This window comes from Hypanus sabinus, chromosome 22 (genome assembly GCF_030144855.1).
Source record: "Hypanus sabinus isolate sHypSab1 chromosome 22, sHypSab1.hap1, whole genome shotgun sequence".
Lineage (NCBI taxonomy): Eukaryota > Metazoa > Chordata > Chondrichthyes > Myliobatiformes > Dasyatidae > Hypanus > Hypanus sabinus.
This window is the reverse complement of record NC_082727.1, coordinates 57091098-57110611: the sequence shown is the minus strand read 5'-3', so window position 1 is coordinate 57110611 and position 19514 is coordinate 57091098. Positions and strand designations below refer to the sequence as shown.

Genomic DNA, 19514 nt, shown 5'->3' with positions numbered 1-19514 from the left:
TCTAACAGGAGTGTGGCCTCATTGTGGCAGTAGAGGAGGCTGTGGACTGACGTTGTTCAAGTTCAAATGTAATTGTCATTGAACCATACACATGAATACAATGAAGGCAGCAAAACAGCATTCCTCCGGGGCCAAGCTGCAAACCACAGTGCAACAACCACACAGAGCACAAAGCACGTATAATTAATATTGTGGAAAAACGTACAGTCACAAACAAAAAAAATAGCCCAGTCTGGGTATTGTGGCCTGAAGATTGACAGTGCATGGAATGTTACCCTGGAGCCAGGTTTCTACATGAGCAAGCACAGAGTAGTCCCTGTCACGTGTTAGTTAGTGCAGCCGCAAATGAACACGATGAAAAGGCCGTGAAGCTGAGTTGATCATATGCATGTATTTAACGTGATGAGATTGTGAAGACAATCTGTGTAATTTAGTTGCAGTGAAAATAGTCAACTGCAACAAGCATATCATTGAATGACGTGACTTGAGTTGTGAAGTATCGAACTCTGTTGCTTTAGTTTGGGTACCTTGAGCGGTTTGTTCAGGATGGAATAAAACTGGATTAAAGGCTTGGAAAATAGCGGCAAATTATAAAACTGCAAATGCAATCCCGTTGTTCAGGAATGGATGAAGACAAAAAAAGTGACCATAGGCCTGTTAGCTTAACATCTAAATGGGCAAGGAACTCAAGATATCAAATCATATCAACATGGTTTTAAAGTTCAAAGTATATTTATTATTATCAAAGCACACATATGTCACCATATCAGACCTTGATATTCATTTTCTTGTGGGCATACTCAGAAAATATACAGAATAATAACCATAACAGAATCAATAAAAGACCGCCCAACTCGAACGTTTAACTAGAGTTCAGAAGACAACAAACTGCAAATCCTAAAGAAAGAAATAATGATAATAAATAAATAATAAATATCCAAGAACATGAGATGAAAGGTCCTTGAAAGTGAGTCCATTGGTTGTGGGAACATTTTAATGACTGGGCATGTGAAATTGAGTGAAGTTATCCTCTCTGGGTTCAAGAACCTGATGGTTGAGGGGTAATAACTGTTCCTGAACCTGAGGCTTCTGTATTACCTTCCTCGAGGCAGCTGCGAGAAGAAAAAGTAAATGTTATTTGATAAATTTGCCCAGAGTTCTTTGAGGATTTAACAAGTAAAGTTGACAGGAGGGAACGTACAGATGTCATGTTTTTGAATTTTCACAAGGTATTTGAAAAGGTGCCACACCAGGCTAGTGATGAATGTAGGAACTAATGGCATGGACTGGAGACTAATTGTTGCATGGAATACGGAGACAAAATCTTTTTTAGGTTGGAAGGATTTCTTTCAATGAAATGGCAGAGAAAATTAGTACAAGATGGGGACTCAATTCTGGGCAAAACACCTCATTTACCCATGTACTATCAAACTGGTGCATTCTGTCTATCAGTTGATCAGTACAGATTAGCACAGTGCATTCACAGTGGGATATGATCATTAAAGTTGATGCCTCCTAAACAAGGTAGGCAAATATCCCAGGTTTAAAGATGGGAGTCGATTGGGAAGAATGAAATGGAAGACAAACCCTGAGGAGGAGCATTGAGGCTGCAGAGGTAGGGTATCCTTAGTCCAGATTACAAATGGAGTACTATCAGGGAAATAGGCAGGAAGTGATTAGTGATACTTTGAATTACTATTAAATTCAGGACCATCAGTACAAATCTGCGTGGCAGCACAATTTAATATAGCTAGTACATTTGATTGTAACTTGAGTGGATAATTGCATGGCTTTTCCACAGTTTCTGCTATTTTCCATCCATCGCTCCCCTTTGAATTAATCCAACACACTTATGAAAGATTCTGGTTGCATAAATGAATGCAAGCTCTCATTTCCAGGCCCTTCCAGCAAGGGGAAGAGAGTTTGCATTCATTGTGGGCTGATGAAGCGAGAATATTTTCCCTTCTGGTCTTGGCTGGAGATGATTGTAGGAGACATTTTTAACTTTATTTCTTGAATCATATTACAATTAGCTATGAACTTCCTGAAAATGGTGAAATTGGTTGAGGATTTGAGGGGGAAGGGTGGCTGGAATGGGGAATAGCAAGGTCTTTGCTTATTGCACCTTCCATTTCTGGTGGTGTGTCCAACATAGTTGATGGTCCCTGAGTAACTGATGAAGAGAGACGATGGATTCAAGCAAATCTGAGTGTGAGCAGCTAATTTGGACAAATACTTTAGTGTTGTGTTTGGAGCTTTGGTGTCAGAGTCCCGACTTTTCAGGTAAGTTATTAAATCAAAATACCTGCCTGTTTAACAATTTAAAGACTGTTTGAAGAAATGGAGTGATTTCTGTTCATGTGCCTTGCTAGACAAATGCCATTATCCAATATCCCATCATTTGACTCAGATTGTCCATGCCAGTTATATTAATCCTTTTACAAGCATTTGGAATTTCAGGTGCTTGTCTAAACATTTAAATGTTCTGAGAGTATCTGTTACTATCTTCTTCTTGGGCAATGAGATCACCTTTCATAGGTTTAATCTTTAAAACCTTCCTCACATCCTCCCAAAATCACCTAATCTTTCAATTAAGCCTATTTTCCGTGCTTATCAATAATTCTACTTGGGTGAAACATTCTTCATAAGCACAAGAGATTTTGCAGATACTGGAAATCCAGAACAGTGCACAAAATGCTGGAGGAATTCAGCAGGTCTGGCAGCATCTATGGAGAGGAATAAACAGTTGAAGTTTCAAGTCAAGAGCCTTCATCAGGACTGATGAAGGATCTCGACCTGAAACATCTACATTTCATTCTCCTGATCAGCTGAGTTCCTCCAGTATCTTGTGTGTATTGCTTAAGTTTTCCAGCATCTGCAGAATCTCTTGTGTTTCAACCATCACCCTCCTCTTACCAAGCCTTTTTCAGATACAATGAACTCGGATATTTTCGACTATTTTCCAATATGGGACATGGTCGTACGCCTTAGCAACCTTTTCAACATTCTTATCAATGTCATCAAAAAAGTTAGTGAAAGGGCTTCCTCTTAACCAAGCTGTGTTAACTGCCGCTGACCGTCGCCTGCCAATCCAAGAGCAGACTAAACTTATCTCGCAGAAATATTTCCCAATAACTTCCCCAACACTGATACTGGATTTAAATGCCTGCTTTAGACTAAACGACCATAACGCATAGGTGCAGGGTTAGCCTATTCAACCTATTGAGTCTGCATCGATCTTGGCCAATTTATTTTCCCTGTCATCCCTATTCTCTGCCTTCTCCCCACCTACTAATCAAGAACCAAGCAACCTCCGCTTTCAATATACCCAATGAGTTGGCCTCTGTAGCTGTCTGTGGAAAATAGTTCTACAGATTCACCACCCTCTGGCTAAAGAAATTCCTCCTTATCTCTGTTCTAAAGGGGTGTCCTTCTCTTCTGAAGTTGTGCCCTCTGATCCTAGATTCTCCCACTATTTTCCCTGCTGCCTTCAATAAATGTATAACATTCACCATTCTGCTGTCATCTCACCTGTAGTCAGAGTTTTGAAATGTTTGTCAGAATCCCAACAATCTCACCCCTTGACTTCAAGTTTATTATCACCTAACTGTACACATGTACAATCAAATGAAGCAATGTTCCTCCAGACCTCTGTGCACTCACACAACATATTTCACACTCAGCACATAAACCAATATATTATACTATAAGATGTTAATAAAATATTATTCAAAATGCATGGAGTAAAGTGGAGAACAGGTAAACAGCTTGTTGGACTATCGACGAGACCTCGGTGGTGAAAGGGCATTCATTAGTCCCCAGTCTAGTCTTGATGCTTCTGTACTTCCTTCCAGATGGTAGTGGGTCAAATAGACTGTGGGGTAGGTGGTAGGGATCCTCAACGATGCTTTGGCCCTTCATCTGCAATGCCCCCAGTAATTGGCACAAGTAGGGAGAGGGAGACGCTGGTGATCCTCCCGACAGTTTTTATTGTCTTGAGTCTGATGTCTTGCAGCTTCCATACCATACAGTGATGCTGCCAGACAGGACATTCTTAATGGTTCTCCTGTAGAAAGATGTTAGAATTGGGATAGGGAGTCTTGCACGCCTCAAACTCCCCAGAAAGTGTAGATGCTGCTGTGCCTTTTTGATTAGTGAGGATGTGTTGTGGAGCCATGTTAGATCATCCATTATGTGCACACTAAGGGATTTTGTACTCTTCACTCTCTCCCTGGCAGAGCCATTGATGTGCAATGGAGAGTGGTCAACCTGTGCCATCCCGAAGTCCACATTCATGTCTTTTGTCCACGTTGGGACTCAGGTTGTTGTTCTCACATCATTTGAAAAGCCCCTCTATCTCCTCTCTGTATGTCGACTCATCACTGTTGCTGATGAAGCCAACCACTGTGGTATTGTCAGAGAACTTGATGCGGTTTGAGCTGGATCTGGCAGTGCAGTCATGAGTCAGCAGTGGTTGTTCCACAGAAGCCTGAAACATCTTTAATCTAGCCCTGGAAACCTATCCTTCTTTTAAGGACTTTATAAGAAACTGACATGACACCTTTTCTTTATTTTGTAATTTATTTTTTATTGGAAGTTCATCATCAAACAAACATTTCCATAAGATGTATTTCAGATATTGACATATATATCATATATATATATTTGCCACAAATCTGCCCCTAATATTTATCAGAGGTATATACTTATAGAAAAGAGAGAAAAGAAAGAACAAGCGAAAGGAGAAAACTTCGTGTACAAGTGTGACACCTTTTTAATTGTAATTTGTTCTAGCGACTCATTGTCCCTCTTTTGGATTCTTCAGCTACCATATTCTCCTTCATGGATGAAGAAATCTTTCCAGTGGTTTTTATTTCTCCTCTTTCTGCTTATTTTCAAAGAAACAGATGAAAGTATATTTCGTGCTGATTAGAGATGGGGGAATTGCCATTCATAAATCATTTTGCACTCTCGTCTGTCTCTTGCAGATTCTAGATGTACTGAGAGTACTGTTTTAGGTGTGATGGCACGTATTACAAAAACATGAATATTTCTCCAACTTTGAAGTTGTTTCCGATATTTTGTTTCAGCTGAAGAAGCTGGGAGTGATGCCACCTGAGCAGCCGCTGCCTCAGAAGTGCTATCGGATTTATCAGATCATGTGGGCCAACAACGGAGATGCTATTAGCAGACAGTATGCTGGGACAGCTGCGCTAAAGGTAAAATTTATTCTATTGAACTGCTTGGAACAGATTTGCTCTAAGTGGCGATATGCGAGCAACTTTTTGTTTTTATTCTGTAATTGTGTGGAGAACTTGAGGGTTTGAGCATTTTAGTGAATCCTCCTTTACAGTTTGTCTGTCTTGTTCAGTTCTACAATATTGCAATATAGTTATTACTGCACTGTCTGGGAAGCTATGTGCCACTGTGGCCCAAGTGAATTTATTGAACCATTACTTGTTTAAATAGTTGATAATGAGCCATGGTAAATGGTGCATACCAATGGCAGATGCTTTTTTTGGGAGTTACATCACCTCTACACTTGTAAGGCTGTCTTCCTTAGAAAAGGTTAAAACTATTCTCAGTAATTAATGTCCAATCAGCAAATTGATATGCAGTGGGCCAGATTGAAGAGGTCAGGGTATTGGGGCTTTCTTGAATTTCAGTTGTTTTACAGTTTGTATTATTTTTCTGCACATTGGGTGCTGGACGGTTTTCTTTTTTTTATTGTGTTCTTTTGGGTTTCTTTGTTTCGTTCAGGAGATATTCTTTCCTGCGAGGGATACTCAGCAAATCGATAGAATAGTAACTATAACAGGATCAATGAAAGATCAACCAGAATGCAGAAGACAACAAACTGTGCAAATGCAGATATGAATAAATAGCAATAAATAACGAGAACATGAGAGAACAAGATAGAGTCCTTTAAAGTCAGATCATTGGTTGTGGGAACATCTCAATGTTCAAGAGCCTGATGGGATAGATAGATAGAGGCAGGAAAGTTGTTACCACTGGTCAGTGACACTAGAACTCAGGGACTTAGCCTCAAGATTTGGGGGGTAGATTTAGGATGGAGATGAAGAAGGACTGCTTTTCCCAGAGAGGGGTGAATCTGTAGGATTCTCTGCCCAATGAAGCAGTGGAGGCTACCTCAGTAAATATGCTTAAGACAAGGTGGATAGATTTTTGCATAATGGAGGAATTAATGGTTATGGGGAAAAGGCAGGTAGGTGGAGATGAGTTCATGGCCAGATCAGCCATGATCGTATTGAATGACGGAGCAGACGTGACAGGCCAGATGGCCTACTCCTGCTCCTATTTCTTATTTTGTTATGGTTGTGGGGTAGTAACTGTTCTTGAATCTAGTGGTGTGAGTCCTGAGGGTTTACAACTACCTGATGGCAGCAGCAAGAAAAGAGCATGGCCTGGGTGTTGGGGATCTCTGATGATGGATGCTACTTCCCTACGGCAGTGTTTCCTATAGATGTTCTCAGTGGTTGGAAGGGCTTGTGGCTGCCTGTAAGGAGATGAATCTCAAGGTTGTACGTAGTAGGTATATACTTTGATAATAAATGTAGTTTGAATTTCGGTAGAAGTTGCCAGTGGTCACTAGTAACTGGTGGCTAGATTGACCACTCAACTGCTGGACTTGTCTCAGCCTTAGTCCAATAATGTATCACAGAGCTGCATTCCGGTGACGAGGTGGAAATGATTGCCTATGATACCATGGCAGCATTTAGCCGAGTGTGGCATGAAGGAGACCTGGTGAAAAGTGAAGACGATGGACATTCAGGAGAAAATGCTTGAGTTCTAGTTGCACAAAGGACAGTAATCATTGTTGCTGATGGTTATGCATCCTAGTCCCAGGACAATGCTACAGGAATTTCTTGGCCCAACGTCATGATTTCAATCATGTTCATCAAGTTCATCAGTGACATTTCTTTAATTACAAGGTCAGACGTGGAGATGTTCTATAATAGGTCTATGGCAGATGTAATCTCAATGGCTCTTCACACAGCCTAGATCATCTGGACAGTAAAAACACCTATGTCAGGATGCTTTGTTGACTATAACTCAGTGGTAAACACCATCATTCCCACAGACTTGTTCAGTAAGTTACAGAACCTGGGGCCCTGTACCTCCCTCTGCAATTGGATCCTTGACTTCCTAACTGGAAGACCACAGTCTCTGTGGATTGACAATATCCTCCTCGCTGACAATCAACACTGGTGCACCTTAGGGATATGTGCTTAGCCCACTGCTCTACTCTCTCTATACCCATGACCGTGTGGCTAGATATAGCTCAAATGCCATCAATAAATTTGCTGATGATACAACCATTGTTGATAGAATCTCAGTTGGGGTTGAGAGGGTGTACAGGAGCAAGATATACCAACTAGTAGAGTGGTGTCGCAGCAACAACCTTGCACTCAGTGTCAGTAAGATGAAAGAGCTGATTGTGGACTTCAGGAAGGGTAAGATGAGGGAACATGAGCCAATCCTCACAGAGGGATCAGAAGTGGAGAGAGCGAGTGATTTTAAGTTCCTTGGTGTCAAGATCTCTTGAGGATCTACTCTGGTCCCAACATATTGATGCAGCTATAAAGAAGGCAAGACAGTGGCTATACTTTATTAGGAGTTTGAAGAAGTTTGGTTGTCAAGTAAAGCACTCTATAAATGTACTATGGAGAGCATTCTGACAGGCTGCATCACTGTCTGGTACAGAGTGGTGTACTGCACAGGACTGAAAGAAGCCACAGAAGGTTGTAAGATTAGTCAGCTCCATTTAGGTACTAACCTCCATAGTACCCAAGACATCTTCAAGGAATGGTGCTTCAGAAAGGTGATATCCATTATTAAAGACCCCATCACCTAGGGCAACCTTTTTGCCTCTGTGGGCTAGATCGCATATTAATGAGCGGATGGTGGGCCAGATAAATGCCATAAAAAACTTGAAATATCAGAATTATCCATTTAAATAGATCTAGTTATGTTTTGCGTCAAACTAATGAATAACGCATGCTGGAAAATCATTTGTGCTTATCCAAGGATGCTAATTAGTAATGAAAAGCTCAGTTTAGTTGCAATTTATTTCAATCAAGGCATCTTTTGATTCTATTAAAAGGACACAAAGAATCTTTAAATATAAAATATATGAACATGATGCATTGAATGGTGGTAAACTAAGTATAATAAAAAAAGAAAATTTTAACCAGTTTTTGTGCGATTCCATGGTTTTCCATTTGTCCTTGCAGTAATGCGATGATTCCTTTTTTCTGTCCCACCATTGCGGGGCCCCATCAGTTGTGATGCCAATTAGTTTCGACTCATTAAGTTTCATTTCTGACATCATTTTCAACAAAGCTTCAAAAATGTCTGCTCCAGTAACTGTGCCCTTCATAGGAATTTCTTGAATAAACTCTTCAAAAATTAGAAAAGTTGAGTCACTCCTCGCACAAACACTGCAAGTTGAGCAGTGTCACTCAAGTCTGTGCTTTCATCAAGCGCAATTGAAAAAACATTGCAATTCGTTGCAGGCGTCCCTTAAACAACTTTTAACATCTGCTGACATTTCTTCAACTCGCTGTGTGATCATTCTTGCTGACAGGCTGATAGATGCAAATAAAGATTTCTTTTCAGGACAAACAATGCCCACCACTGCCAGTAAACATTCTTTGACAAATTCTCCCTCTGTAAAAGGCTTCATCTTTTCTGCAATACGTTTTGAGACTTTGTAGCTGGCACGGGTATTTCCTTCATTTTCACTGCTTTTCTTGGCAAAAAATGACGTTTGTTTTCTGAAACTAGCCTTCATTCGCTCAACTTCATCTTTCCTTGCTTGCCCAGTAAACCTGTTTAAATCTCCACTATGGCGAGTCTTGTAATCTCACCTGATATTTGCCACCTTCTTCACAGCAACATTTTCTAGGCAAATGAGACAAACTGGTTTCCCAGCTTGTTCAATGAACAAGTAATCTAGGGTCCAAGTGTCTTGGAAATTTCGGCACTTAGTATCTACCTTCCTGCGTTTTGCATTCATTGCCATTGGAATTTTTTTCTTTGATTTTATTTCGAGATATTCGACAAGTATCATGGCACATGTAAGTATCTGGACATTTGGCATGGATTTCTTGTCAAAACACAGTGACGCTGTTTCTGTTTACAAATTTGAACGATCCCATCTGAAAACCTATGCGTGCACAGAGAGTATCTAATACATATTAATAAGGTAGTCTGCCTTACCGTCATTTGTATATACCAGTGTTTGGTTTGGAGCAAAACGGAACCTGGGGCCAGTGTAACAAGATGCCATGCATGCCCGTCAGTGTGGTCGCGTGAAACACTCAGAATAAGGAAAAATCGCTTGCATTAAAAAAAAACATATAAACATAGTATCTCAATATTTGCTGTGGCTGATACAAAATGCACAGCAGTAGCTCAGCTAGATGTTCCTGCTTTCTCGCCCGTTTCTTCAGGTTGGATTGAAGCAGCGGGGCCTGGGCCTGAGAGTAGCGGAGGGCATTGCTGGGTATTGCCTTTGTTCAAGGGGAGAGTGTGAGGGATGTAGGGATGCTGGGATAAGCAGATCTCCGTAATCATCACTGTCTTACAGGTTATTATTATCCGGTCTTAACCTAGCTCTTTAACATTCTGTAAAGTGCCTAGTATGAATTAAAAATAAATATTGGTTTATTTGTAAAAGAAATAAACCTAATCCAAATTGTAAAAGGTTATACTACCCAGAAATATCAGGTTTAATATCACTGGCATATGTTGTGAAATTTGCGGCAGCAGTACAATGCAATATGTAATGAAAAAGTGAATTACAGTAAGTGTGTGTCTGTATTTGTGTGTAATAGTTGAATAGATATTGCAAAGTAGAAATTTGAAAAGTAGTGAGGTAGTGTTCATGGGTTCATTGTCCATTCAGAAATCAGATGGCAAAGGGGAAGAAGCTGTTCCTGAACCACTGAGAGTGTGCCTTGATGGTAACAGTGAGAAAAGGGCATGCTCTGGATGATGGGGGTCCTTAATGTTGGATGACGCCTTTTTGAAGCTTTGCTCCTTGACTGACTAACTTCAGATTTGTATATTTTGGTCTTGAAGTTTTAAACTCAAAACTTGTTAATTTTATAACTTAACAAGGGTACGTTCTTATGGTTCTTTTTTTTAATGGCAGGGTGACTTTACGAGAACTGGAGAACGAAAGCTTGCAGGAATGATGAAGGATGGTTATAACTCTGCCAATCGGTATTACCTCAATCGCTTCCGTGATGCCTACAGGCAGGCTGTCATAGGTAGGAGACACCATCTTAATGTTATGTAACTAAACTATAAATCATAATGTGCAATAAAAACACAAGGAAACTTGACACCCAATTAACTCATTGCGACTCATTACAATTTAATACTGAATTCAAACTTCCCAGAAATTATCATTTCGTTTTTACCCGGCAGTACCTTTGCAATTTGTTTTCATCCCCCCGATCCAACTGCTGGTTTTCAAATTAATTGTTACCTTGAAGACTTTGATCTGTGCCCTACATCAGATATTCCTTCTCTCCTCTCCACCCCTCCCCATCTGTGATCCAAAAAACACTTGCCTCTCTCACTTTGCAGTTCAGAAAGGGTCCTTGATCTCTCCCTGGATGGCTGTGTGCTTCTAGCAGTTGGTCTATTTTTTCCAGGTTTCCTGCACCCATTATCAGGCTTCAGTACCTACTTAATTTTGCAAACAGTATTTTATCTTATTGTGCATTTGATGCAGTGGTTATAAATGTAATGTCTAGTGTTAAATTATTTATATGTAATAATACTTGGATGTATTGTGACTTGTTCTGGGGAGGATAGATCAGCTGGAGGCGGAAGGCAGAATTAGGTTGGAGGATGATGGGTGAGCAGATCTGTAGCGATTTCGGCTTTTGCATCAGATATTCTGTCAAATATTGTGTTTCTTTCGACATGCTTATTTTTGTAGGGAATATTTTTTTAAAATTTTGAGACACTTGGGCTTTAGTGATTGCCTTCACGTGGCAGTGGTGCAATGGAATTTCTACTGAGAAAGGGCCAGAAAGTTTCATCCTGAGCCACTTTCATTAGTTTCTGTCTTCAAATTTAATGGGCAACATTTTAGGAACACACCCAGGTTCAAGTAATTCCCTAAATTTGAAAACAGGCTCCTTTCAGAGTTTCACACACAAAATGCCCTTCTTCAGGATGGAGAATGAATGGGGATGTTGCCAGAATAAAAAGGTGGGGGGAGGGGAAAGTGGCTACCTGAAGGTGAGAGGTGAAACCAGGTGGCTGGAAAGGTCAAGGGCTGGAAAAGCAGAATCTGATAGGAGGGGAAAGTGGATCGTAAAAGAAACGGGAGAAGGAGGGGACCCAGGGCAAAGTAATAGGCAGATGAGAAGTGAAAGGTCAGTGGGGAATAGAGGACGTGTGGGGTGGGAGGAATTTGTTCACTGGAAGAAGAAATGGATATTCATGCCATCGGGCTGGAAGGTACCTACCCAGACATAATATAAGATGTTGTTCCTCTACCCTGAGGGTAACTTCATCATGGCCCGAAAAGTCGATTGTTTATTCATATCCATAGATGCAGCCTGACCTGCTGAGTTCCAGCATTTTGTGTGCATTGCTTTGGTTTTCCAGCATCTGCTGACTATTTTGTGTTTATCCTTTTGGAGTCTCACCATCTCTAAAGGATTATCTTATCGTTTTCTTGTTATTTAACTCGTATTTGAAAATAGAATTGAATATTTGGCATCTATCTTATTGTGAGATGAAACTTTTTTTTCCCGTTCTGATCCTGGAGTGTAATTTCTCATACATGATGTTTCACTGGATCTTTTCTGTGTTAAAATGTACTTGCTGCTGTTTAATTAGATCCAATGCAGGGCATCCCAGTGACTGAAGATCTCTACTCCATCTTCAGCAAAGAGAAAGAGCATGAAGCCTTGCACAAACGGACTCAGAGGAGCCAGCAGGAACAGATCAGCTTCCTCTTGCAGAATTACATGAAAATGCTATTACCTGACAATGAGAAATTCCACGGGGGCTGGGCTCTGATAGATTGTGATCCAAGGTGTGTAGCTGGAAAATACATTGGCAGTTTTTGAATCGTTTTCAGAAATTAAATATTGATGAGTTGCAGGCTACCATTTTTGATTAGATGATGAAAATAGCAACATAGCAATCTATACGCCAGAGAAAAATTGATGGCTGAGTTACTTGAAGGCTGAATTTCTAATGAAAGTTAGAAGTGACCTTTAAGTGTCAGTTGTTCTCACTGTGCTGAGAATAGTAGTGAGGCTGAGTTATAACTTTCTGAAAGAATGTGCTGTTAAAAAAATTAAATGGTGAAAATTGAAGGTAAGATGATTTTGAAATGAAAAGCTGAATTTTGAATATAAGAAAAATCTTATCATTTTTTAAAAAAACTTTGTTTAACTAAAATTCCACAAGAACCTTTCAATGAATGCACTTTCATCCCCACTACAGCCATGTTTTGTTACGTATGGACTTAAAGGTGGAAGGTTCCAGCGTTTGAGCTGATTTTGCAAGTTTTTATATAATTTAATAGCTAGTATTTCACCAAGTTTTTTTGTCATTGGTGGATAAAATTGTCTTTAGTTTGTGTATATCAACTATCATATTTATAAGGTCATAGTTGTCATGACTGAAGCAGACCTTGTTGTTAGTCCACCATATCTATGCTGAATTTTTTACCCTTTACTCTAAACCTATTTTTCATAAGAGTAGAATAAGGTCAATCAACCCACCAAATGTGCTTTGCCATTCCATCATGGCTGATTTATTATCCCTCTCAATCCCATTTTTCTGACTATTTCCTGCATTAGGCTGGTATCTTTCAATGCTTTGTGTACTTGCATGGCTTTCTAACTACTCAAATATAGTAATTGTATCTGGTTCCAACAGCTCCGCTGGCAGCACATACTCGTTATCACTGTCCATTTAAAAATAAACCATTTTGCTCACATCCCCATTAGTCTAGTCAAGTCAAGGCTGAGAAGTGGCAGATGGAGTTCAATCTGGAGAAGTGTGAGGTGGTACACTTTGGAAGGACAAACTCCAAGGCAGAGTACAAAGTAAATGGCAGAATACTTGGTAGTGTGGAGGAGCAGAGGGAGCTGGGGGTACATGTCCATAGATCCCTGTAAGTTGCCTCACAGGTTGATAGGGTAGTTAAGAAAGCTTATGGGGTGTTAGCTTTCATAAATCGAGGGATAGAGTTTAAGAGTCGCGAGGCAATGATGCAGCTCTATAAAACTCTGGTTGGGCCACACTTGGAATGTGTCCAGTTCCGGTCGCCTCACTATAGGAAGGATGTGGAAGTATTGGAAAGGGTACAGAGGAGATCTACCAGGATGCTGCCTGGTTTAGAGAGTATGCACTATGATCAGAGATTAAGGGAGCTAGGGCTTTACTCTTTGGAGAGAAGGAGAACGAGAGGAGACTAGAGGTATACAAGATATTAAGCGGAATAGATAGAGTGGACAGCCAGCACCTCTTACCCAGGGCACTACTGCTCAATACTAGAGGACATGGCTTTAATGTAAGGGGTGGGAAGTTCAAGGGGGATATTAGAGGAAGGTTTTTCACTCGGAGAGTGATTGGTGAGTGGAATGCACTGCCTGAGTCAGTGGTGGAGGCAGATACACTAGTGAAATTTAAGAGACTACTAGACAGGTATATGGAGGAATTTAAAGTGGGGGTTATATAGGAGGCAGGGTTTAAGGGTCAACATAACATTGGGGCCAAAGGGCCTGTACAGTGTTGCACTATTCTATGTTTATGTTGAGTTTATCATCATTTAACTATATACATGAAAACTGTCAAATGAGACACATTCCTCTGAACCATGGTGTAAAGTACAGTAATACACATATATATGTGTTGTTATGAATGTAAGGATAAGATGTACAGATGAATCATACATAAATAACAAACTAAAGTGTATAATTTAAATATTGTAAGGTACAGAACAGATTAACCGATGACACTTAAAATGCGATGCGGCAGGGAGTTCAGAAGCCTAACGGCCTGAGGGAAGAAGCTGCTTCTCATCCTGACCATTCTTGTTTTTCTGCATTGGCGTCTCCTACCTGATGGTAGGAAGTCAAAGAGGGTACTGGATGGATGGTTGGGATCCTTAATAATGCTAAGAATATCTAAGGAGAATACTTAATAATACTCCTGATAAATGTCCTCGATGGATTCTGACCATCTACCCTGTCTGTGCCTCTCATAATTTTTTTTAAAAGTTTTTTTTATACATTTTAGAGATTAAAAAAAAACCCAAATCACAATGGGGAACATTAATACAGTGCAAAATTAAGCATACAGTGACAATATGATACAGAGAAAGAGAATTTTAAAAAAAGCACCTAAATTGAAGACAAGTAAACTTAGTGTCCTCCCCAAGCCCCACAACACAAAAAAACACTCCAGACCAACCACAACACAATATAGAGCATATAAATCAGGACAATCAAACTCCCAGACTGTGAATACACTTAGCAACAGAGGATAATAATGCCTACTACCAGAAAAAAGAAGGAGCTGAAAGCAAGGGACCGAAAAGAAAAAAAACCCTAGTCAAGAGGAAGGTTATGAAAGTACTCAATAAAAGGTCCCCAGACCTTAAGGAACTTTAGATCCGAATTGAGAACTGAATAATTAATTTTTTTTGAGGTCCAAGGAGGCCATAATGTCGTTAAGCCATTGAGCATGAGTGGGCGGGGCAACATCTCTCCATCTAAGGAGGATCAAGCGTCTAGCCAGGAGAGAGGCAAAGGATAATATTCGGCATTTGGTCGGACCCAGACATAAATCTGTCTCGCCTCAAAAACCAAACAGAGCAATTAAGGGGTTTGGTTCTAGGTGCTGATGCAGAATATACGATAACGTAGTTAAGACATCTTTCCAAAATTTCTCCAAGCTAGGACAGAACCAGTACATATGAATGAGAGAGGCCTCGCCCCTCTTGCATTTATCACAGAGCGGACTAATGTCAGGGTAGAATCGAGATAGTTTAGATTTAGACAAATGGGCTCTATGAACAATCTTAAACTGTAAAAGGCAATGGCGAGCACAAAGAGAGGTTGAGTTAACCGATTTGAGAATCGAGTCCCAGCTCTCATCAGATAAGGAGGTATTTAAATCATGCTCCCATGCCATTTTAATTTTATCCACAGGGGCCCATCGTAAGGCTGCTAATTTATCTTGAATAATTGATATTAAACCTTCACCTAGTGGATTAATGGAAAGAAATAAGTCCATAGCATTTTTCGCAGGCATTTCAGGAAAGTTAGGAATTAAAGGAGCAATAAAGTGTCTAATTTGGAGATATCTGAAAAAATGAGCATTGGGCAGATTGAACTGTAGCGGTGTGCTACAAACAGCGCTAAAATTACGACACGGAGTCGGTAACTGCAGTCGAAGGAAAAACTTTATTCGAAAACTTCAGCCTCACTTTTAAGCCTCTGTCAACCGGCCCCCCATGGCGAAGAGGCTCCAAAGCTCTGTGCTCGCAAACCCCCGTAGGCTATCTAATTGTGAGTCGGTTCAGATACGCTAGGAAATGAGGCGCTACATAACCCCCCCCCCAGAACCGGCGATACACCCCCCAATGTCCACAGCCTGGGCCAGAACCTGCTTGGGAGGTCGGCCTCTGCGCCGAGGCGCCGGAAACTCGGCCGGTTGCGCCAGGTCCACATGGGCCGGCTTGAGGCGGTCCACCGTGAAAACCTCCTCCTTCCCCCCAACGTCCAGCACGAACGTGGACCCGTTGTTCCGGAGCACCGTAAACGGCCCCTCGTATGGCCGCTGCAGCGGTGGCCGATGCCCGCCCCTTCGCACAAACACAAACTTACAGTTCCGTAGGTCTTTGGGTACGCAGGTCGGGTGCCGCCTATGCTGTGAAGTGGGTATGGGGGCCAGGTCACCGAGCTTCTCGCGAAGTCTGCCCAGGACTGCAGCGGGTTCTTCCTCTTGCCCCCTCGGGGCTGGTAGGAACTCCCCGGGGACGGCCAGGGGCGCGCCGTATACCAACTCGGCCGACGAGGCGTGCAGGTCGTCCTTGGGCGCTGTGCGGATGCCGAGAAGGACCCAGGGAAGCTCGTCCGCCCAGTTGGCTCCTCGCAGGTGGGCCATGAGGGCCGACTTCAGGTGACGGTGGAAACGCTCCACTAGCCCGTTCGACTGTGGGTGGTAGGCAGTGGTGTGGTGCAGCTGAGTCCCCAAAAGGCTGGCCATAGCTGACCACAGGCTGGAGGTGAACTGGGCACCTCTGTCGGAGGTAATGTGGGCTGGTACACCAAAGCGGGATATCCAGGTGGCGATCAGGGCTCGGGCGCAGGATTCTGAGGTGGTGTCGGTGAGCGGGACCGCCTCTGGTCATCTTGTTAACCGGTCCACGATAGTCAGGAGGTGCCGCGCTCCGCACGACACTGGCAGGGGGCCCACGATATCCACATGAATGTGGTCGAAACGCCGGTGGGCGGGATGGAACTGCTGCGGTGGGGCTTTGGTGTGCCGCTGAACCTTGGCCGTCTGGCAGTGCATGCACGTTCTGGCCCATTCACTGACCTGTTTGCGGAGACCGTGCCAAACGAACCTGCTGGAACCATAGGTCCGGGCGCTGTGTCCAGAAACCCGGCAGTTTCAACGAAACCGCATGAACAGAGGCGGCGTCGGTCATTTCTGGTCCAAAAATCGTTTGGACCGTCGGGGTCACCAATTGTAGCGGTGTGCTACAAACAGCGCTAAAATTATGACACGGAGTCGGTAACTGCAGTCGAAGGAAAAACTTTATTCGAAAACTTCAGCCTCACTTTTAAGCCTCTGTCAACCGGCCCCCCATGGCGAAGAGGCTCCAAAGCTCTGTGCTCGCAAACCCCCGTAGGCTATCTAATTGTGAGTCGGTTCGGATACGCTAGGAAATGAGGCGCTACAGAACTTAACAGAGAGCTGCTGAAAAGAAGCGAAGCGATTATCAATGAAAAGATCTTCAAAACGTTTAATGCCCTTCCTATACCAAACCTGGAATGCTGAATCGTACGTGGTAGGTAAAAAAAAGGTGATTATGTATGACAGGGCTGGAAACGGAAAAACCATGGAAACCATAGCATTTCCTAACCTGAGCCCATATACGCAAAGTGTGTCTAACAAGAGGATTAACTATTAATCTGGACAGACTACTAGGGAGTGCAGAGCCAAGAAGTGCAGAGATAGATAATCCTTTAGTGGAGCTCAACTCCATTGCCACCCAATTAAGGCACTCGGGTTGGCCATGGAAGAAAGACCAAAAGGTAGCACAATGTATATTAGCTGCCCAATAATATAAACGAAAGTTAGGTAAAGCCATGCCACCCTCTTTTTTAGATTTTTGGAGATGGATTTTATTAATTCTAGAGTGCTTATTCTTCCACAGATATGACAAAATAATAGAGTCTAAGGAATCAAAAAAAGATTTAGGAATAAAAATTGGGATAGATTGAAATAAGTATAAAAATTTGGGGAAAACATACATTTTAACAACATTAATACGACCTACCAAAGACATAGATAGAGGTGACCATTGTACCAGACTCTCTTTTATAGTATATGAAAGATTGGCAAAGTTTTCACGAAAGAGATCTTTAAACTTCCTTGTGACTGTAATTCCAAGATAAGTAAATTGATTATGGACTACTTTAAAAGGGAGATCACGAAATGTTAATTCTTGTGCTTCTTTATTAATTGGGAAAAGTTCACTCTTATGTAAATTAAGTTTATAGCCAGAGATCTGGCTAAACTGGTCAAGAAGTGAAAACATTAGAGGTAAGGATGTAGATGGATTTGAGAGAAAGAGTAATAAGTCATCAGCATAAAGAGAAACTTTATGCTCAACACCTCCTCTCCAGATCCCGGTCAATTCAGGACAATTTCGAAATGCTATCGCCAAAGGTTCTATAGCCAAATCAAAGAGAAAGGGACTTAAGGGGCATCCCTGATGGGTGCCACGTTTGAGATTAAATACCTGGGATTTCTGAAAATTAGTTAAAACAGAAGCAGTAGGACACAGGTACAGCAATTTGACCCAAGAGATGAAACTTTGACCGAGGTCAAATTTTTCTAAGACTGCAAAAAGGTAGTTCCACTATACGATCAAATGCTTTCTCCGCATCGAGGGAAATAACACATTCAGGAATCCCGGTTGGAGGTGAGAATAAGATATTAAATAAATGCTGAATGTTAAAAAAGGGGAGACGGTTTTTATTAAAATCTGATTGGTCATCAGAGATAATGGAGGGAATAACGGTTTCTAATCTATGAGCCAAAACTTTAGCTAAGATCTTTACATCAACATTGAGCAGAGAGATCGGCCCATACGAGGAACACTCTGTTGGGTCTTTGCCCTTTTTTAATAGAAGAATAATAGATGCCTCATTGAAAGAGGGTGGCAATTTGCCGTAATTAAACGAATCAGATAATACTGAAAGTAACTGAGCAGAAAGAAGTGAAGAGAATGATTTATAAAATTCTACAGGGAACCCATCAGGTCCATGAGATTTCCCTGAGGACAGTGCAGAAATTGTAAAAGATATTTCTTCTGATGATATAGGTGCATTAAGTTTGGCTTTAGAATCAGATGAAAGTGAAGGAATATTCAGATTCTTTAAAAATTGATCAGCAGAGATATTGTCATTCAAAGATTCAGAGGAATAAAGCTGAGAATAAAAAATTTAAAATGCATCATTAATTTCTAAATGATCCGATGTAAAGTCTCCATTCTCCTTCTGGATCTTTGTAATATGTTGTTTGGCTTTGGAACGCCTCAGCTGATTGGCTAGAAATTTACCAGACTTATCCCCATGAATGTAAAAGCGACTCTTGCTTTCAAGAAGTTGGCGTTCGACAGGATGAGTAGACAGAAGATTAAATTTAGTTTGGAGTTCAACACACTTCTTGTATAGTTCAGGGTTCTTAGTTTGAGCATATAGTTGATCCAATTCTTTAATCTGGTTAATGAGGTCTAATCGATCTGCACAGGATCTTCTGTTGAGATTTGCTGTGTAAGAGATTATTTGACCCCTCAGATATGCTTTCATGGCATCCCAGACAATCTGGGATGACACTTCATGTAATGTATTAGTGTTAAAATAAAAGGTTATCTGATCCTTAATAAATTTTTAAAAATCATCATCCGATAATAAAGTTGAATCAAATTGCCAGTGTTTATTCCTCTGAGGGAGACCAGGAAGGTTCAGCGAGAGAGTAATTGGGGCATGGTCAGAAATCAGTATACTCTGATAGTCACAAGAGTAGGCCAATGGAATAAGTTGGTTATCGAGTAAGAAATAGTCAATTCTAGTGAAGGTATGGTGAACATGTGAAAAAAAAGAATAATCTCTCTCACTAGGATGAAGGAAACACCATATATCAGAGATACCAAAATTAGAGAGAAACGATTGGATATCTAAGGCAGATTTAGTAGGTGATCTGGT

General features: G+C 41.3%; 1 protein-coding gene across 1 annotated transcript in view; it reads left to right on the top strand.

Moving 5' to 3' along the window:
* inpp5f (inositol polyphosphate-5-phosphatase F) overlaps positions 1-19514 on the top strand; it is a 249684-nt gene that overhangs the window by 211115 nt on the left and 19055 nt on the right. Inside the window, exons 13-15 of the mRNA XM_059947816.1 lie at positions 5091-5219; positions 10181-10298; positions 11890-12088. Of these exons, the coding sequence (XP_059803799.1) occupies positions 5091-5219; positions 10181-10298; positions 11890-12088 (446 nt within the window). The remainder of the gene's footprint in view (positions 1-5090; positions 5220-10180; positions 10299-11889; positions 12089-19514) is intronic.